The sequence below is a fragment of the Salmo salar genome, chromosome ssa23 (genome assembly GCF_905237065.1).
Source record: "Salmo salar chromosome ssa23, Ssal_v3.1, whole genome shotgun sequence".
NCBI lineage: Eukaryota > Metazoa > Chordata > Actinopteri > Salmoniformes > Salmonidae > Salmo > Salmo salar.
In genome coordinates, this window is record NC_059464.1 from 41,766,545 (window position 1) to 41,788,048 (window position 21,504).

Below are 21,504 nucleotides of genomic sequence, written 5' to 3' on the forward strand. Positions count from 1 at the left end.
GATGGGGCGCACGCGCAGTGAGTCCACAACTACCCAGTCCCAGACACAACCAGCGAGACGTCAACAACAGAGAGCTGGTTACTGATGCTGGTGAATTGTGAGAGTAATTACATTGTAACGACTCGTGTTCAAGGTTATTACTTTGTATCAGCTACGTTCGTTTTGCTTCAAGGTAAGAATTGTGTTGGCTACTGTTCAATAAGCTACTCAAAATGTGCAAGCTTTTGGTGTCTTTGCTTGACTATTGTAGGCTATGATTCAAAACAAGTGAGCTCGAGTTGTCCACTTGAGAAGGAGCACAATTAACATCGATGTCACCGTTAGAATTAAGCATTAATAAGCCTACCATATGCCTACTATTTTACCATTATTTTTTTTTATAGGCTAGTTTAAATTGAAATAATAATTGGAGAAACGATTGCAACAATGTTTAATGCAGATTTGGCCCTAAACGCATTGTATCCCCATGATTTCTAGCGCTATGCCTTCTACATTATTGTATGGTGTCTTGATAAATTCGTTTTAATTGTGATTTTGAATAGGTGAATTCATAGCTTATAACCCCATTTTTAAGTTTGCAATGTTGAAATATGCATGTTCCGTTTGTGATTAATGACTGTATAGTATACTGATGTAACTAATGCCCAAGTTCGAGCTCCCATCACGCCCACCCGAGATGAGTTTACACGCGATTACTCCGTGTGTCAACACATTCATGGATGCATCCATCACGACAAAACAAGTAGTAGCCTAACCAAATGATGGCAAGGTTAAACCACAATTCGATAACATTGAAGTACGTTGTCACTGTTAAAAAACGAAGCGTTGAACTTGGTGCGTGTTTGGAGGTGCACTGGCCAGTGATGCGGCATCGCATAAATAACAAAGGGTAAAGATCACATTACAAGACTGTTCCAAAGCATGATTGTATCGTTTTAGAGAGGAATATGTCCGTTTTCTGAAATAAGTTTGATAATGCGGTTGTGTCATCGACAATCGAGTTTATGGACTGGTAGACGACCGACGACGGGTTGAAAGGTTCCGTTTAAAATGGGTGCGCATGAGGCTGCTCGTGTGCCATGCTTCCTGGCGAAAGTGGGCGGTGAACGTATCGATTTACAGTAGTCTTTCCTCGGTGGAAAGGCTATTTTTTTATCATGAAAGACGACTTTTCAGTTTTTAAACACAGTCAGTTTTAATGATTTAACGATGTTAAGTCTGTTTTACAACTTTAAAATTCGAAATATTTCGCACATGATAGCGCATCACACACCCCGCCCTCACTCCCCCTTCCCCACCTTTGAAGTGTGTTGCCATGTAGAGTTACCGCACATAGGCCTGCTGTATTATCCTGTACTGTCTGTGGTTGTACCCCTGCATTGTCAAGAGACCCGAAGGACTGCCGCTTAGATGGGAAAACAAGTAGCATGGGGGGCGCGGCTCACGGTTTTGCCGCATGATTATTTTGAAGGCCTCCTTGTGCTTAGTGATAGGGTTTGCATGGCAACATAAGATAAAATCTACTTTAAATGTCGATTAGAATTAAACCATACCCCCATGATTTTTTTTTTTTTATTACATTTTTTTAAACAATTTATTGCACCACGAGGTATTCACACAAACAGGTCTCATCACTTTAACCTCTTTCATTCACTGGGCAGGCGGGTCTGTCCTTTAGCATCAAAACCAGAGTTTACAGGTTTGTCCTAGTTTATGATATGTTATATTTTGCCATATCGGTGCGGAAGCTATGCTAATCTCAGAGGGCGATCAGAGCGGGGCAGCACGGGGACATTATCTGTCTGACGTGCAGACAGCTGACCTATATTCAGTCCCATTTGGGTCAGAGTATGGCGCTCACTTTCATCTAGTGCGCTTTATTGCGCGAACCGTCTAAAAAATATTGCAAGTAAGCTTTATCAACCATCTCCATATACAAACACATTGAAATGGTAGCCTGTTGTTCCGCTGGTTGATACATGGGCTGAATATTTTGCATAACGTTTGAATACGCCATTAATAGGGAATATATATATCCCCAAAATGTAACAGGCATGTAGGCTAACCATCGCCTATTATAGGCCAATCCTTTTCATTATGATTCTTGCTTTTTTTCTCATTTTAATAAACTGCAAATTGCCTTTGCTGTTTTGTTTTCGAAAACAGATGTTTGGCTTTCACAAGCCGAAGATGTACCGGAGTTTAGACGGCTGTTGCATCTGCCGCGCCAAGTCCTCCAGCTCGCGCTTCACGGATAGCAAGCGGTACGAGAAGGACTTCACGAGCTGTTTCGGGTAAGCAAGAATTTCTGACAATTACCGCGGCTTTATAGTGTATTTCCACGTTGTAAAAATAGAAAGACTAGTCTGCTGCATGCATTGTACAAAATATAGTTTTATTTTTAAATAACGGAGCGGAGTCAATGAAATGCCACATATTCAGTTCTGTTTCCATTGCGTGTGGTGCGTAAATTACGCATGGCGCCTATGCAGGAAACAGGTGTAGTGTAGCGACATTGCTGCATCCCAAGCACACACTCTCACAATTACAAAACATTGTCCCTATGCGTTGACAGCTACATGTGAATTCATCTAAAATGGTTTGAATAAAAATATGTCCTGGTAACCAAAATGTAATGACATTAGGAACCATAATATTAACATTGTTCACATTGTCCTGCTTAACCCATATTTCCCCTCATGTAGATTGTGTGAAACTCGGTCTGGTGAAATCTGCAATGCCTGTGTACTCCTTGTGAAACGATGGAAGAAACTCCCAGTGGGGTCTAAGAAAAGCTGGAATCATGTAAGCTCCACATGTTGTCTTGATCTCCTCTTCACCTTACTGTTTGTTGAAAATGGTTATGAATAACAGCAAAAAGAGGGGAGGAGAGGAGCTCCTATCTCAAATCAAATGTATTTATATAGCCCTTCGTACATCAGCTGATATCTCAAAGTGCTGTACAGAAACCCAGCCTAAAACCCCAAACAGCAAGCAATGCATGTGAAAGAAGCACGGTGGCTAGGAAAAACTCCCTAGGAAAAACTCCCTACAAAACGCACAGCATCTCCTTTTCTCTCTTATCCCCCTCTCTACTCTTCTTCTCTCCCCTCCTCTCTTATCTTAGGTGGTTGATGCCCGAGGAGGCCCCAGCCTAAAGATGTCTTCCAGGCCAAAGAAGCTGAAGTCCCTCTCCAAGAGAGCCAGGCCAAGCCAGATCAGCCGACTGCAGAAAGAGCTGAAGAGAAACAGTAAGTCCTGTTCACAATGCAACCATAAACATAATGGGGTTTGACCACTTCAGTAATAGATCAATGCAACCATAAGGACCCAATCTCGGTGCTTTTCAGGTGTTCAGGTCACTTTTTTTTTTCATTTCACGAGTATCCTTGTATTGTAGCCTAACCGCAGGTAGCCTAGCGGTTAGAGCATTGGGCCAGTAACCGAAAGGTTGCTAGTTCGAATCCCTGAGCCGACAAGGCAATTAACCCTAATTGCTCCAGTGTCGCCATTGATAATGGCTGGCCGTGGCCCCACTTTCCGAGGGTGTCTCAGGGGGAGTTGGGATTTGCAAAACAACACATTTTCAATTCACACATGTGTATTATACACGCTTGTATAGGACAAATATAAGCACCCACCTAATTATTATGTAAATATTCTGGCGGATGAGATGTTTCAAACTTTGTGCGACATTCCCACTCTGAACATACCCCTGCTGCGTTCTACCAAATAATGTACACTACAGTATAGCTTACTTCATCTATGGTTCTACCCCCTCTCCAGACTCCGATGCCCACAGCACCACGTCCAGTGCCTCGCCGGCCCAGTCTCCCAGCTACAGCAACCCCTCAGACGAGGGCACCGACACAGAGCTCTCCCCTGGCTCCAGCCGTTCCCCTGTCTTCTCATTCCTGGACCTCACTTACTGGAAGAGGTAAGGCTGGAGGATCTTCCCAGTAAACTACACTGAACAGAAATATAAACGCAACATGCAAAGTGTTGATCCCATGTTTCATAAGCTGAAATAAAATATCCTAAATATGTTCCATATGCACAAAAAGCTTATTTCTCTCAAATTTTGTGTAGAAATTTGTTTACATCCCTGTTAGTGAGCATTTCTGCTTTGTCGAGATAATCCATCCACCTGACAGGTGTGGCGTATCAAGAAGCTGATTAAACAGCATGGTCATTACATACATCCACCTTGTGCTGGGGACAATAAAAGGCCACTCTAAAATCTGCAGTTTTGTCACACAACACAGTGCCACAGATGTCTCAATTTTGAGGGAGCGTGCAATTTGCATGCTGACTGAAGGAATGTTCACCAAAGCTGTTGCCAGAGAATTGAATGTTCATTTCTCAACCATAAACCACCTCCAACGTCGTTTTAGAGAATCTGTAAGTATGTCCAACCGGCCTCACAACCGCAGACCATGTGTATGGAGTCGTGTGGGTGAGCGGTTTGCTGATGTCAACATTGTGAACAGGGTGCCCCATGGTGGCAGTGGAGTTATGCAATGGGCAGGCACAAGCTACGGACAAAGAAGACAATTGCATTTTATCAATTGCGATTTGAATGCACAGAGATCCCACAACAAGATCCTGAGGCCCATTGTCGTGCTATTCATCAGTCGCCATCACCTCATATTTCAGCATGATAAAGCACGGCCCATTGTCGCAAGGAGCTGTACACAATTCCTGTAAGTTCTTCAATGGCCTGTATATTCACCAGTCACCCATTGAGCATGTTTGGAATGCTCTGGATCAAAGTGTACGACAGCGTGTTCCTCTTCTCGCCAATATATACAGCATCATTGCACAGCCATTGAAGAGGAGTGGGTCAACATTCCACAGGTCACAATCAACAGCCTGATTAACTCTATGCGAAGGAGATGTGTCACGCTGCATGAGGCAAATGGTGGTCATACCAGATACAGACTGGTTTTCTGATCCACGCCTACTGTTTTTTTAAGGTATCTGACTAACAGATGCATATCTGTATTCCCAGTCATGTGAAATCCATAGATTAGGGCCTAATGAATTTATTTCAATTTAATGTTTTCCTTATATGAACTGTAACTCAGTAAAATCTTTGAAATTGATGCATGTTGCGTTTTATATTTTTGTTCAGTATACATGCCCTGATAGACAGTATGGGCCAGTTTCCCGGGACACAGTTTAAACCTGGTCCGGGACTGAAAATATCCATTGAAAGTGCAATCGACCCCTTTCCAGTACACGCCACATTGACGTCACTCACAGATGTGCGCGACTCTTGGCTTCAGTAAGAAAGCCATCGCCATCTGCGCATTTTCAACAGCCTAGATTTAAATTTTTATTACTTCTAAACAAAATAACTTTTTTAGGTTCTCATACGCTTACAATGATGTTTTGATTCTTGCTTGAACAGTTGCTAAGATTATATTTGGTTGTGAACTTTGCAAAATAACTATTTTGGATGCAGCAGTTGTTAGCTAGAATGCTAATGCTTATTGACATTGGCTAGCTTTTGCAACAGCCTAAGAGCCATTTTACTGGTTGAAGTTTAACTATTTTTTAAGTATAATGCAGTTTATTTGCGATGATGACACAAACATTATATTAAGCAGGACATTCATACGAGCCTTAAAATCCAATTATAATCCAAAAGTAGAGTGAAATGTACTCATAAGCAACGTGTATATATAGACTTTTTTTGCTGGTGTTCTTTAACTCCCCCGTGTTCTACCACCAACTTGTGCGCATCGCCCTTGTGCGGCAATGTTTGCAAACACAGAATGGTGTATATGAAGTCAAGGCTTAATCTGGGTCTGGGGAAAACGTCCCTTTCTGTCCTGCAAACTCTGTTTGAGATGTAGAATGTTCATGACTGCCTTGTCCAAATGCTTCATTTAATACATTTTCCCTTTTTAAAATATATATATTTTTTGTTCTGGTAGATTTTCTGTACTTATTTAGTCAGTGTTTTGTATTGATTTAGTGCGGAACAAATGTGGGAAGTCTTCTGATCCATATGCCGCCTCTCATATCCATGGTCACAAGTGTTTTGAAGTGGATTTATTCCTCTGAGAACAATGATAGTGAGGATGATAAACAGGAAGAATGTGTCCATAGATTGTATCGGAGTTACTGTAACTTGTTTCCTGTGTCCCCCATGTCTGATAACACTCATACAGTTTCATACAGTCTTCAGTCGATAAGATGGTACATCATGAATTCATTATCCTTCATGGCCTGTATGTGTGTGGCCACTCTTTCCCAGTTTATTTAAAAACAATAAACTTCACACAATGTAGTGGTGTGTGTGGTGAGCTCATGAGCCTCCTAACAGAACACTGCATTTGTAATCTCCAGCCTGGAAGCTTCCTTGTTAATTTTCACCAGATGCGAAGCCTCACCACTGCTCTGGTAGTTAGATAAAAGAGAGGAATGAATGAATGAATGAATGAATGAATGAATGAATGAATGAATGAATGAATGAATGGATGGATGAATGAATGAATGAATGAATGAATGAATGAAAGAGAAAGATGAGCCATCGAAGGAGAGGTTTTTTTTGTATTTTATATGCGCACATGCATTAGTGTCTGTCACAATAGTTGTCTGTATCTCGCATGGTTGGATGTACTGTCAGTATCACAGGAATAATCCCATGCTCCTTTGCTCCTCCTCTAGGCAGAGGGTGTGTTGTGGGATCATCTACAAGGGCCGGTTTGGGGAGGTGCTCATCGACCCCCACCTCTTCAAGCCCTGCTGCCGCAAGAAACAGCAACGGCAGCGGCAGGAGGAGGAGGAGGAGGAGGAAGGGTACGAGGAAGAAGAGGTGGAGGTGGTAGAAGTGACGGAGGAGGAAGAGGAGGTGAAGAGGTCAAACAGCCAGAAGAGCTTAGAGACTCCTCAGCTACAGGTCACCATGACAACGCCTCAGACCGTAGAGGAGGTTGAGGAGGGAGACTGGTGACGCTGCACCACAGTGTGCATCTTTGAGGAAGCCTTGGGAGTGCTCCTGGTTTACAAGCGCTTACAAAGATGAGTTAGGTCGGATTTCCTTCAGTCAACGAGCAGCTGAAACCCATTTGGACTTTTTTTTCAGTACTTTTGTTTGTTAGTTTGGTAACTTGTGGACTGACTGAGCCATCAGGTCTTGTACTTGGTATTCTCCTTGTCCTGGGTTCATGTTCATTAGGCCGGGCATGCAACGGAAAATGAGCTTTTCTTATTGGGCAAGTCATGTAGTACCTACGTGTTGCAATCTATTTTCTTCTGTTTGGTTCCTAATGAATATGACCCATATGTTCGAACACCTTTCTTGGTGTGTTTTTCTCCTTGACATGAAATGCTGTAGCTCTGACTGATCACCAGCATACCTTTTACAGGTTACAGTCGTACAGTAGCACTTGTAATATACTGAAACACATTTGCATTTATACCATTTTTTTTATTGATTCTGTATATGGGCCTGTATATATTTATATATCGGCCTCGATTGAGAAAGGCCTATTCACAGCACCAACAGCCAATACACCACCAACAGCCAATACACCAGCCTTAATTTAGTGAGGGAAGGCAGTGCCAGTGTTTTGTCAGTGTTGGTACTAAGGGATGATATTAAAGGGACATTTCAAAAAGGTTCAACTTGATATTTATTATCTCCAGCATCACCCCAACATCAACATATTTAAAAATGGGGGGGTTTCTATGTTTTGCAGTCTAAAGGATGCACACCAGATGATGTAAAAGAAAATGGATTCTGGATGAAAAACATTTGACATCGTGATTTTTTTTAAACCAACTATGAGCAGGCAAAGGTTAGGAAACTAACTATCTGATCATGTCACAAGTGTTTATGGATTATGTCATCAGAAACACTTTTCTTCCTCTGCCTCTATCTTTATGACTACACAACATCGAAGCACGCTTTTTTTTTGCATTTGTTGAGGTGGCACTGGAGATGATGAATATGAAGTAGAAAATTGTGAAATGTCCCTATTGAGACATAATAGTTAGTGCAAGTTTGAGTTTTCTCCTGCTTATTATATGTTAATGGAGGCCTAAGGCTTTCAAAATGAAGAGAAGCAACACAGTGAGTTTTGCATGAATGCTGATGAAAATAACCCCTCATCCAAAATATCTGTAGATCAGATGCATAAGTCTAATAAGCTATTGCATGGCCTTAAAAGCATAACTACAATTTTTGTGGAAGTCTTGTTCGTATTTTCCAGACCTAATGCCCCGAAGCCACAAGGTATTTATTTAAAAGGGGGAAAAAATTTGCAGAATTGTCTCATCTGCTGTATTATACACCAGCAAATACAATAGTGACCAGTTCAGATCATGACCTATTCCTTCTAGAGTTCTAGAGGCTGGAAAACTTTTATACTTGAGTTTTTCTTGCTGTCAGTAAGGGACAGGATGATGTAATTAACACAGACACACACGGTTTGTTCTTCTATCCTCGTGGGGACCTAACATTTATTTCCATTCCAAATCCAATTTACCTTAACCCTTACCGTAACCCTAAACCGAACCACTAACCCCTTACCATAACTAATTGTAACCCTAAACTTAACTCCTGAATTTAAAATAGCCTTTGTTTTCATGGGGATGTGGGAAGTGTCCCCATGATGGAGAATTTCTGTTCTTTTACTATCCTTTTGGGGATTTTCAATCCCCACAAGTATAGAAGAACCAATTCACACACATATATACATACACACATACACACACATCTACTGCAACAACCTAGACATACAATGTAATGTATACCATTTAGCAGACACTTTTATCCAAACCGACTTAGTAATGCATGCATACATTTCATGTAAGGGTGGCCTCGGAAATCAAACCCTCTAAGTGTTTTCTCTCCACATGAGCACAACATTCTAAGTCTGCACCCCTGTTGTCAATAACAGTGTATTGTTTTTTGATTGTTTTGAGGAAACGGTTTGCGTATTATAGTGTTTTTTTTAAATCTTTTTTTTTTTTTGCAGGACTTCCACATAATTTAAACCACATTGCCTCTTGTGGTGCAGCAGGTGTTTCAGATTTAAATGGAAGGCCTACTTATGATACATACAGTATGTCAATGCTATTGATCTTTATTTAATCATTTTATACTTTTGGGGACTTATTATCATGTTCTAAACTTAGGATTCCTCATTCCTTGGTTAGTTAAGCAACCACGATATACTAGCATACATATATCAAACAACCAAAGCACAATTAAATTCATTCAATTTGAAATGCAAAACTGATCATTTCAATTTATTTTGTAGGCTATTAGTGGCATAAAAAGGACACTAAAATATGTTCGTTTTTAATGAGCCATAACATAGGGAGGATTGTATGTATGTGTACATATTTAAATGGAGGGTGACGGCTTTGTAGTTCAGTTTTTCTGTTATTTATTTCATATTTATTGGTATTACAGCATTTCCCCCATATTACTGTATTCTTATTCTGGTTTCTCACTGTAATAACTTAAAGATGTTACATTAAAAATTTAGTTCTGTAATATGATTAGCTTTAATGTAGTTCTTAAGTAAGCAGTGTTCGAGTCAGAAATTCACAATTTATAACAGTATTTGTGAAATATTGGGATCAATACTTGTCTTTTTTTAATCAACATTATCGTGTAGTAATTTATGTTATAAACAAACATTTGATTGGACCTGTACCTCCATATCAGGTATTTAGCCTGTTGAAATATGAATTACATTTTTTGACGTATATTAAAACTTTACTTTCCTCATCTTTGCCCTGTGATGTTGCATATAATTTAACTCGATTTAGCTTTACATTTGTCATTTAGCAGATTCTCTTCACCAGAGCAATTTACAATTGTGCATCTCTTAAAAATAGCTTTAGTGCTACATGCATGTATTGTAGCTATGCACTTGCATTTATTTACCAAGTTAGCTCTAGACATTTTGTATTTTTATACATGATGATGTACTTTTTTTTACTAGTCTTTCAATAAAAGTAATTTTGTGAGTTTGAGTCTGGATTTTATGTTTTTGGCATGATTATTATATTCCCAAATGCCTTGCCATGCTTTAGCCCTTTATGCTGTTTCAGGGCTAAATCTAGTCCCACATTCAAGAGAACTCAGATTATTTTATACGAGTTTCCAAGTCGGATATTTACGAGATTCCGAGTTGTCTCGAACGCGGCATAAACACTTTCTTTGTACTCGCCCAAAATAGGGGGAAAACCATACATAATTTTAAACTGTTCGTAAATTCAACATCACAAATAAGATATATATCTTACTTAAACTAGCTTTAGTTTTCCACCGGAAATGGCTGACATGCATTTGCTGTCATGTGATAAACATTTTTCACAGCACTGAAGTGCGGCGTAGCGTTCTGTTTTCCCAAACTAAGACATTTTTCTCTTTGCCACAGCTGCTAAATTGCAGTTAGCTTCAGTTATGGAAGTGACTGACAGTAGCTTAATGTAAACGTGTATTTTTCCCTTCAAGTGTTGAAGAAAATTCACGGGTATAACGTGTTTGGAACCTGTCGTAAGTAATTATGTTAGCTAGCTAACGTAGCTTGTCTATGGTCTGTCTTTCTACTTAGGTAACGTTAGCTAGTATTCTGCACCAGCTAACGTTTTAAAATATATTTTTTAACCTAGGCAAGTCGGTTAACACATTCTTATTTACAAAGACAGCCTAGGAACAGTGGGTTAACTGCCTTGTTCAGGGGCAGAACGACAGATTTTTACATTGTCAGCTCAACGTTACGTTAGCTGTCTTGCTAAGCAAACATTTATTTATAGATAACGCCTAATGAGCCTTGCATCTTTCCAATGCCCATAGCATTTCTTGAGCACGATAGGCCTACTACCTTACAGTCTCACATTTGTTAGCTGTCTTGGTGTATTTGGTGATACAAACGCATAGCTAGCTAGCCTAGTTGTTTGACATTCATGTATTAGCACTGTTGATGGTGTAGCATTTATTTTCCAATTGCTTTCCAGTATCACCAGCACCATGGAACCCACAGCCTCCGGAATGTTCTGTAACAGAATGCTCAGTATGGTAAACTCGGAGGATGTCAACGCCATCATCCAAGCCCAGAGGCACATGTGAGTGACAGTCTGAACTACAGCACAGTCCACATTGTACATCTGCTGGATTTATTGATATTTCTCATATAGAGGGCAGACTGTCTGCAAGGGGTCTTGATGGGTGGCCATTGGTTAGCAGTCAACGTGGGTAGACTATAGCAAAATAGGCACAGCTTTGCCACAGCCTGATACAAATATAACACCATTAATTTAAGCCTGTTTATCTCACTCATTTGCTCCTCTTCCAGGCTGGACCGCTTTGAGAAGACCAATGAGATGCTAATCAACTTCAATGGGCTGTCCAACGTGCGGCTGCTGCAGATGAACGAACACTTCCTGCTTCACACGCGCACCCTGGTGGAGATGAAGAAAGACTTGGACAGTATCTTTAGGAGAATCAGGTGAAGGACCTGGCCCAATACTAGGCTACCCCCATTGTCTTCCCACAGATGGCATCATTCTATGTAAGATAATGGACTACCCCTAGACCCGGCCTCTAGCCCCACTGTTCGCTACAAAAATAACCAAGCCTTACCCCCTAAACATTTCTGTAGATCTGAAAACAGGTTTTGAAATTTTTGCAAATGTATATATAAAAAAAAAAAAAAGAAATACAAATATTCAGACCCTTTACTCAGTACTTTGTTGAAGCACCTTTGGCAGCAATTACAGCCTCAAGTTTTCTTATGCATGAAACTACAAGCTTGGCACACCTGTATTTGGGAAGTTTCTATGCTACGCCGTATGGATGGTGCCAGGTTTCCTCCAGACGTGACGCTTGGCATTCAGGCCAAAGATTTCAATCTTGGTTTCATCAGACCGAGAATCTTGTTTCTCATGGTCAGAGTCCTTTAGGTGCCTTTTGGCAACCTCAAAGCGGGTTGTCTTCTGCCTTTTACTGAGGAGTGGCTTCCGTCTGGTCACTACCATAAATACCTGATTGGTGGAGTGCTGCAGAGATGGTTGTCCTTCTGGAAGGTTCTCCAATCTCCACAGAGGAACTCTGAGCTCTGTCAATGATCATTGGGTTCTTGGTCACCTCCCTGACCAAGGCCCTTCTCCCACGATTGCTCAGTTTGGCCAGGCTCTAGGAAGAGTCTTGGTGGTTCCAAACTTGTTCCTTTTAAGAATGATGGCAGCCACTGTGTTATTGGAGACCTTCAATGCTGCATACATTTTTTGCTACCATTTCCCAGATGTGTGCCTCAGCACAATCCTGTCTCGGAGCCCTACAGACAATTCCTTCAACTTCATGGCTTGGTTTTTCCTCTGACATGTACTGTCAACTGTGGGACCTAATATAGGCAGGTGTGTGCCTTTCCAAATAATTTCCAATCAATAGAATTTACCACAGGTGGACTCCAAGTTGTAGAAACATCTCAAGGATGATCAATGGAAACAGGATGTACCTGAGGGGGGGGGGGGGATGTAAGGCTGTAACATAACAAAATGTGAAAAAAGTCAAGGGGTCTGAATCCAAATGCACTGTACATGAAGTTCCTAGGATAAGGGGCAAGGGGTTGTTTAACAAACCCTTGGCTTATTGGATTATCTATACTCTTGGTGGATTGTAGATTTCCTCTAAGCGGACTTTATACTGACTACAAATGGAAACTTTCAGTCACTCACTCTCGTTCAATTTTTACACTCGCTCATGGGAGTAGTCACACAATTATTGCTCTAACCTTGGTTTCCTTCTGTAACGAGAACATAATCCATTTATTCATGGTTCTATCTGTCCATGCAGGACGTTAAAGGGCAAGATCGCCAAGCAGTACCCAGAGGCCTTCAGCAGTGAGTTTGACATTTTACAGTCATGACAGTAACATTGGCAGACAAACAAATGTTGTTTACTGTAAATAGTTGCTAATCATACATTTTTCAGTGTTTTTTGTTGTGTGTTGCGGGCTTAACAAGATGAGACATGTAAACGCAGCAATGGAGTGTCTTTTTGTACGTAATTCTACGTACTTTTGTGCTGTAAAATGTTTTGAACAGATGGTATACGACTTTGCTTAGGGCCCTTTAGTTAGCGCTACACATCAGACACTTTGTCAAGTAACTGAATTCAATGTTTCAATTCAATCTACTTTTATTTATGTATTTTTTTATTGAACATTTTATTTAACAAGGCAAGTCAGTTAAGAACAAATTCTTATTTACAAAGACGGACTACCAAAAGACCTCCTACGGGGACAGGGGCTGAGATTAAAAAGAAAGTATAGGACAAAACACACATGACGAGAGACACCACAGTAAGTCCTTCTCAGTGCCTCTCTGAGGGTGCATCTTGATAGTGTTAAGTGGCGTTAATTCTTCCTTTCCTCTATCTGCAATTATGGGAAAGAAAGAAATTAGACGTGCTGTTTTTTGTTTTTTTTACAATGAGTGTAGATGGAGGCCACTTTAGACTGTTGATACTCACTCTGAGTCTCTCCCTCTTCCCCATAGACGTCCACGAGTCGCCTATCCTGGAGGAGGACGACGACGAGTTTGATCTCATCCCGCCCAGCGTTGCTGCGACGATCACCACCGCCATGTCGGAGCAGAGCACAGAGTCATGTGACACGAGCCCCGATGTCATTTCCCCGACCGTGAGCCGGTGTTCCGAAGACCTCTCCCAGGAGCAGGCCGACACGCCTACCTCTGACCCAGCCCTGCCTAGCCCTGAGATGGGCATGCTGAGGGATGAGGGTCCGGACTCAGTGCCTGCAGAGTAGAGCCTTCGTAACCCAGGCCTAGAGCTCTACTTAGTACCTGCGGAGTAGAGCCTTCGTAACCCAGACGTAGAGCTCTATTCAGTGCCTGTGGAGTAGGGCCTCCGTAACACCGGCCTATGGCTCTATTCAGTACCTGCAGTGTAGAGCCTCTGTAACAGAGGCTCAGTAGCTGTAGATTAGATACTCCTATATACAAAAGTATGTGGATACCCCTTCAAAGTAGTGGATTCAGCTATTTCAGCCAAACCCTTTGCTGACAGGTGTATAAAATCGAGCACACAGCCATGCAATCTCCATAGACAAACAGTGCCAGTAGAATGGCCTTACTGAAGAGCTCAGTGACTTTCAACATGGCACCGTCATAGGATGCCACCTTTCCAACAAGTCAGTTCATAAAATGTCTGCCCTGCTCAAGTTGCCCCGGTCAACTTTAAGTGCTCTTATTGTGAAGTGGGAACGTCTATGAGCAACAACGGCTCAGTTGCAAAGTGGTAGGCCACACAAGCTCACAGAATGGGACTGCTGAGTGCTGAAGCACGTAGCGCTTAAAAATAGTTGCAACACTCACTACTGAGTTCCAAACTGCCTCTGGAAGCAACGTCGGCACAAGAACTGTTCGTTGGGCACTTCATGAAATGGGTTTCCATGGCCGCACAGCCACACACAAGCCTAAGATCACCATGCGCAATGCCAAGCGTCGGCTGGAGTGGCGTAAAGCTCGCCACCATTGGTCTCTGGAGCAGGAGAAATGTGTTCTCTGGAGTGATGAATCACGCTTCATATCTGGTAGTCTGACGGAAAAATCTGGGTTTGCCGGATGCCAGGAGAACGCTACCTGCCCCAATGCATAGTGCCAACTGTAAAGTTTGATGGAGGAGGAATAATGGTCTGGGGCTGTTTTTCATGGTTCGGGCTAGGCCCCTTAGATCCAGTGAAGGGAAATCTTAACACTACAGCATACAATGACATTCTTGACGATTCTGTGCTTCCAACTTTGTGGCAACAGTTTGGGAAAGGCCCTTTCCTGTTTCAGCATGACAAGTCCCCCCTGCACAAAGCGAAGTCAATGCTGAAAAGAATTGTCAAGAACAGTGTGGAAGAACTTGACTGGCCTGCTCAGAGCCCTGACCTCAACCCCATCGAACACCTCGGAATGAATTAGAACCCCAACTGCGAGCCAGTTCTAATCGCCCAACATCAGTGCTCGACCTCACTAATGCCCTTGTGGCTGAATGGAAGCAAATTCCCGCAGCAATGTACATCATCTAGTGGAAAGTCTTCCCAGAAGAGTGGATGCTGTTCTAGCAACAAAGGGGGGCCCAACTCCATATTAATGCCCTTGATTTTGGAATGAGATTTTCGACGAGCAGGTGTCCACATACTTTTGGTAATTTAGTGTAGAAGCCCCAAGCTGCAGCAGAAGGTCAATGTGATTGATTGGCTTTTGAGTTTTGACCCGTTACCTGATTAGTCAGGTCTGACTGCTGTTCACCTGTAACTGCCAAGACTGTTAGAAGAGTATACCTTACATCCCTTTTGAAGACATGCTTGTCCAGCACTCTCCCCTAAGCAATGGAGAAGATACTTGAATTTGTGTTGTTTTGAAGAACTGAATCCTTTACTGCTGCCACCGGAGGACTGCCCCCCCCCCCCCCAGTTATTCATTGTTTGTGTGCACAGGAGAGTCACTCTTTATCATTATTTGTTTAGCTTGGAAATATTGTACTCCTTTAATGAGGTGGTGAACTCTGGGCATGGGCAAGCCTATTGGAAGCCAGCTTTTAATCAATGGTACTGCCTGCCAAAATATGGTTTTGTTTTTGAGTAATACATACCTCAAATGTGGTTTATCCTACTGAAACATCACACCGCAAATAGACTTTGTTTTTAAACATGTAAAATGTGTGAGTTGCTGCGTAGGAGAGTTCAGTATTATTGTTCTCCATTATTTCTCAGATATGTTATTTTATTTTGTTGGGATAACTTGAGCTCAAGTACTAGCTTGTAAACCTGTAAATGATCTCTCGATTTAAGTGGCTAGCTGAAGCTCTGTGTTTATCACTATCATATCGGAAAATGTTGTGTATTTACTTGAATGCTGAAGTATATGAATTGGTTTGTTTAACAGTTAAATTATTAAAATATGACAACTCAAGCTTTTGATGTACCTTTTATCCCACCACTCTGACATGCATCTGGCACTCGAATACTGTATATACCCGCCCAATTGATATGTCATAGACAAGCATCTCCAAGCCCATGCTCAGCTATGACTGACGCCATTACATGATTTGACAAGAAATTCAAATATTACAACTACATTGATATCCTTGAGACGGCATTTCTAACACACAGCTCAATACTATATGCTAAACAAGTTACCACCTTGTGGATTTTCATAGAGTTGGTGTAGCTTTTTCTGAGACCAATGCACATTTGAATCTAATCTTAGGGACCTTAGCTTCCACTTTCCCCTCTGCTCCATTTGTGCACCTTGTTGTTAAAAGCTTCCTGAGGACCATGTGTAAACCAGGCCAGGTGGGTCATCAAAACATTGTGAAATAGTCAAATAATTTAAATGGGCGCAAACTGTACAATGCAGTGTGCTGGGTCTCTTCATCTTTTATTGTTCTCCACAGGTAATGCACCAGTTGAACATTCACCATGACAATCAAAATGAACACTGAGCAAGAGCTTGAAAATGTCAATTAATGTCTTCTATTAGGGAATCTCTGATACACATTTTTTGTTGAAACCATCAGAAAGTACAGTAAAAGGAAGTTGAGATAAATCCAAAATACAATGAGGAAGGAAATGGATCGCCTGTCACTGTTTGACATGAGGCAGGAAAATGGCATTGAAATGATTTGCCCAGTTGAGCAAAAATGTGCATATTGCAAAAGGAAAATACAAATTATTTCGGCACTAACTCTGGACCATCTGAAAGATAGTACAAGAGTTTGGCAAATAAAAAGCTATGGCCCAGAAAGCCAAAACAATGACAGACGCATAGAATTTTACCTGTCCCAAAGTTAAGGGAGTTTCACAGGACTCAAAGGAAACAATGGAAAGTTGGTACATAAGCGATGACAGTTGGAAAAGATGTGTCTTTATTTGAAGGGCAAATTAGTCTTAAAACTAGTGTTGCGGTGCAACCTGAGAGAGGCAAAGCTACAGTTTAAATGTGTTCCCTGATAGTAAGTCAACCTTTTTTAAGGTTTGAAGAACCAAGGGATTGTGTTGCTAAAGTAGTGTTCACAATATTGGTTACTTTGTGCTTATGTGTCCTCAGGTGTCTACAGGATCAGAGACAATCCTATACATTTTTTGTTATTACCTCTATGAGCTTGATGCCAATATTCACCATGAGGGAAAAAGTAGACAGAATAACATGTTAAGTGTCTTAATACATGACTCGGACAGTGTTGCATTTAAAACTGGGCCAGTGTCTATACAGGTCCACATCTTCCAATGTTAACTTAACACTGCTGACGCTGTTATACTTTGTCAGTGTTAGGCAATTAACACCTCACACAGTAATTTTAACACTAGGAAGTGTATATAGTTTTCACCAATGGTGTTATGCAATGTTTGACTAAGGATATTACAATAATATTTGTATGTATTTTATGCCACATGCTCTTATGTACATATTTACAAAGATTTCAGGACTGGCAGCAAACAGGTTCAAACTTTAACATAACTCTATACCACTTAAAGTTGTACTTCCACTCACAGATGGCCCAAAACAACACGTTGAACGTCACCCCCACGATTATGAAACATTGGATACATTGAAATGTTTGGCAGTTATCTAATCACCCATCCATATAATCTGTTATACATATAAAGTACTATAAAGGCCAAACAGGTTGAATTTAAATAAGGCTCTTGTAGTTGATAGGATTATCACTGGATCATTTTTTTATACATTTTCTCAAATGCTATTCATCTAGTGTTAATGATGTACTTTTATTGTTTTGTTTTGTTTTATTGTTTATGTTTCTCAACGAATCAAGGAGGATGTGTTTTGTCAGTAAACTATCATTTCAACAGGTTCCACCTCTGATAAGCCAAACCTTTGTCACACTCCACTCCAGCAGGTGGCGATAGAGAAATGTATTTACTCGTTTACGACAAGAGCGCAAATGATTTATTGCCACCGGATGTCTTTGTCGCTGATGGTGCACATGATGAAAACAACAGTTTCCCACTAGATAGCATTGCCACAAAGTCCGATATTACAGCCACAAAGGCTACACAATGTTATTTTTGGTAATCATTTAAGGCAAGGGTTACATTTAAAATAAGATTTTAATAACATAAATTGTAGAAATAAGCGGAGTTTAGGCACAATTATGACTTTGTGACTGTGTTAATCATTCATCAGCGGTGTTACATTAGTGACGAAAACAACCCAGACGTTAGCTAGCAACTCGCGTTATCTAAGAAGTAAAAATGTCTAACATACAGTTGTTGAGGGTTTTTCTCAACGAGAGATTAACATATGCTGCCAATGAGATATTCGGGATCGTTGAAAAAACTATAATAGAGTATCAGGAGGAAGTTGTCCGTCTACAAAGGCTGCTCGACATAGTTCTTCAACCTGAGATAAAGCTACGCAGGGCAGGTGTGTTACTCGGTACGTTTGTCTAACTTACTAAATCATAATTTTATAGGACAAAAGGAGCAATGCCAAAGTGAGTCAGCATTGAGTTAACAGTTTCTTCCTTTCGCTTCTCTTCCTCCAGACCGCTCTCTCTCCGTCTCTGAAGCTGAGGTTGCCCCTGAGCAGCAAGAGTGGAACACCAGTCTGAGGCAGGAGGACCCACAGCCGACACAGATAAAAGAGGAACCGGAGGAAATCGGGACCAGTCGGGAAGAAGAGCAGCTTCAAGGGCTTGAGGCAGATACCATAGACTCCATTTTCACTCTCGCCTATGTGAAAAGTGACTGTGATGAGTACCCAACTCACCCCTCACATCTCTATCAAACCCAAAATGAAGAAAACGGAGAGAGAGACACTCTACCCAGTATTACATCTGAACTGATCAAAACACAACTTGACCGAGAGAACTATGTAGAATCAGAACCAACCACTGTCTCTCATCCGTTCTCTGAAGCAGATCCAGACTGTTATGCAGCTCAGAGTGAAAACAGTAAAAGTGTCAGTGGCATGGAGAATGGAGGACCTGCGATAGGTTTTAAGCCAGTCAAATCAAAGAGAAAAAATATGGTAAAAGGGCAAAACTCCTGTATCACTACTATGGGCAGCACATCCACACAGTTGTCCCATCTGAAATCACACAGGCAAAGTTTTGCTTCTCCCTGTTGTTGCAAGGTGTGTGGCAAGTTTTTTAATTACATGAGTACATTAATTAGACATGTTAAAACCCATACAGGGGATAAAGATCATCAATGTGGTGTCTGTGGGAAAAGTATGGAGTCCACAGAAAGTAAGAAAGATCACCTCCAAACTCACATTGCAGCTAATGTTTCTTGTCATGTTTGTAGTAAATATTTTTCCTGTAACAGTAAACTGACAGAGCACATGAGGATCCACACAGGGGAGAAACCATATCGCTGCTGTGATTGTGGCCAAGGATTCAGCACTAGCGGTGGTCTGAAAAGACACATGAGGAGACACTCGGGAGAGCAACTGTATCACCCTGATTGTGGCAAAGGATTCGGCACCAGCGGTGATCTGAAAAAACACACTAGAATTTACACAGGATTATCCATATCGCTGCCCTGATTGTGGCAAAGGATTCTAATAGGGTCTGGCTCCAGCAGATACCTTCTCAGGACACACACGCTGTGAGACATATGAGCTGAGACAGGATGTCGAATCCTGCCAGAGAGCTAGCTAACGTTACTAGCTAACGCTAGATAGCTAGTGTAGCCAGCTAGTGTAGCCAATTTATACTCCGCTAACTTTCCCAACTTTTACCACTAAGATACTACTTCACTTAACATAACGCCCTGGACCAGAGCTACTGACATGTAGGCAGCTAGCTAACGTTAGCCACACATTTGTAACGTATATTAATGAAATTAATATCACACGAATTGGAGGGACCGATACAAATTCATACATAGAAATGTAACATCATACAAAACGGAGGGACACAAGAAAACGTTTACTATGTTACGGCTGGAGTTCAGACTGCATGTGTACATACCATCTGAGATGCAAAAATACCATCTGAGATAGGCAGCTTCAGACCGCATAATCTGCAGCTGGATGCTTCTCAAGGATTCAGCATTGCTGGTAATCTGTCAGTGCACATGAAGATTCGCACAGGAGAGAAAATACAAAACTATTCAGTACTGGCATCAATCTGAAAGTGCACATGATGACTCACAGAAGCACTGTATAGGTGCAATGATTGCAGAGTTTTTACATGTTTTATTATAGAACTCCTACAAAGTTACATTAACAACGGTCACAAGATGGAGGAAACATGATAATGTGCTGTTTGGGGAAAGTCTTCAGACAGAATATTTAGAGGTGCATTCTAACAGACAGAGAGACACAACCCAGTACTACAACTGAACTGATCAAAACACAACCTGACGGAGAGGACTATAGAGAATCAGATTCAACCAGTGTCTCTCAGCCATTCTCTGAAGCAAATCCAGACTGTTTTGCAGCTCAGAGTGAAAACGGTGAAAGTGTCAGTGGCATGGAGGACCTGCGATAGGTAGATGCTCCTCAGGACACCACTCTTGGATGAATAATATATGACTGAATTACCAGTGGTGTAAAATAACGAAGTTAAAATACTTCAAATGACTATTTAAGGAGTATCTTTACTATTTATATTTTTTCAACTTTTACTCCACTACATTCCCAAAGAAAATAATGTATTTTTTATGCCATACATTTTCCCTGACACCCAAAAGCACTCGTTACATTTTGAATGCTTAGCAGGAAAACAAATGGTTCCTATTCACGCACTGATCAAAATAACATCCTTGGTCATCTCTACTGCCTCTGATCTGGTGGACTCACTTAACACAAATGATTTGTTTGGAAATTGTCTGTGTGTTGGAGTGTGAGTTTTGGAGTGAGAGTGTTGGAGTGTGAGTGTTGGAGTGTGCCCCTGGCTAACCGTAAATAAAAAATATATAATGGTGGTGTCTGGTTTGCTATATATAAGGAATTTAAAAGTATTTATTATTTTACTTTTGATACTTAAGTATATTTGATCAATTACATTTACTTTTTATACATAAGTATATTTAAAGCCAAATACTTTGTCTTTTACTCAAGCAGTATTTTACTGGGTGACTACTGGGTGACTTTGAGTAATTTTCTATTACGGTATCTTTTCTTTTACTCAAGTATGACAGTTGGATACTTTTCCACCACTGTGAGTTACTGCTTGAACCTAAGAACTCCCCATCGCTGTCTATCAGAGAGCAGGTAGTGGATTTCTGAGCTACAGGAGTCTGCTCATTAGTTATGGGATGACAATAAGCCATTTGAACCCACGTCCTCCATTTATACATAAAACATGTTTGTTTTAAAGGTTTACATTTTGCCAATATGTTAAACTGTCACATTATATCTGTTTTGATGTCGCTAAAGTAGTTAACAATATTGGTTGCTTTGTGCTTTGTGCCCTCCAGTGTCCACAGGAGCTAAGACAATCCTATACACACCGATTTATCATATCTATGGGCTTGATGTCAGTTTCCA

The 21,504-nt window shown here is 41.1% G+C and overlaps 3 protein-coding genes across 5 annotated transcripts; all 3 read left to right on the top strand.

The window, feature by feature from the left end:
• Positions 1–15: 15 nt before the first annotated feature.
• On the top strand, positions 16–9,996 carry LOC106584673 (SIN3-HDAC complex-associated factor). Its single transcript, XM_014170177.2, has 6 exons — positions 16–172; positions 2,167–2,294; positions 2,706–2,805; positions 3,128–3,251; positions 3,787–3,937; positions 6,679–9,996. Exons 2-6 carry the CDS (start codon positions 2,167–2,169, stop codon positions 6,962–6,964), a joined length of 789 nt encoding a protein of 262 aa, XP_014025652.2. The 5' UTR covers positions 16–172; the 3' UTR covers positions 6,965–9,996.
• A 231-nt stretch (positions 9,997–10,227) lies between these two features.
• Positions 10,228–14,163, top strand: kxd1 (KxDL motif containing 1). Its single transcript, XM_014170178.2, has 5 exons — positions 10,228–10,528; positions 10,990–11,097; positions 11,328–11,480; positions 12,827–12,873; positions 13,531–14,163. The coding sequence occupies exons 2-5, from the start codon at positions 11,003–11,005 to the stop codon at positions 13,797–13,799; spliced, it is 564 nt and encodes a 187-aa protein (XP_014025653.1). The 5' UTR covers positions 10,228–10,528; positions 10,990–11,002; the 3' UTR covers positions 13,800–14,163.
• Positions 14,164–17,975: 3,812 nt separating this feature from the next.
• LOC106584675 (zinc finger and SCAN domain-containing protein 21) lies at positions 17,976–20,935 on the top strand. 3 transcript variants are annotated; one of them, XM_045706372.1, is made up of 3 exons: positions 17,976–18,441; positions 18,551–19,140; positions 19,335–19,469. In XM_045706372.1, the coding sequence occupies exons 1-3, from the start codon at positions 18,258–18,260 to the stop codon at positions 19,335–19,337; spliced, it is 777 nt and encodes a 258-aa protein (XP_045562328.1). In that variant the 5' UTR covers positions 17,976–18,257; the 3' UTR covers positions 19,338–19,469. The 3 variants fall into 3 exon arrangements, with proteins under 3 accessions (XP_045562328.1, XP_014025654.1, XP_014025655.1); XM_014170179.2 differs by having other exon boundaries at positions 18,551–20,935; XM_014170180.2 differs by having other exon boundaries at positions 17,976–18,429; positions 18,551–20,935.
• The last annotated feature ends 569 nt before the right edge of the window (positions 20,936–21,504 follow it).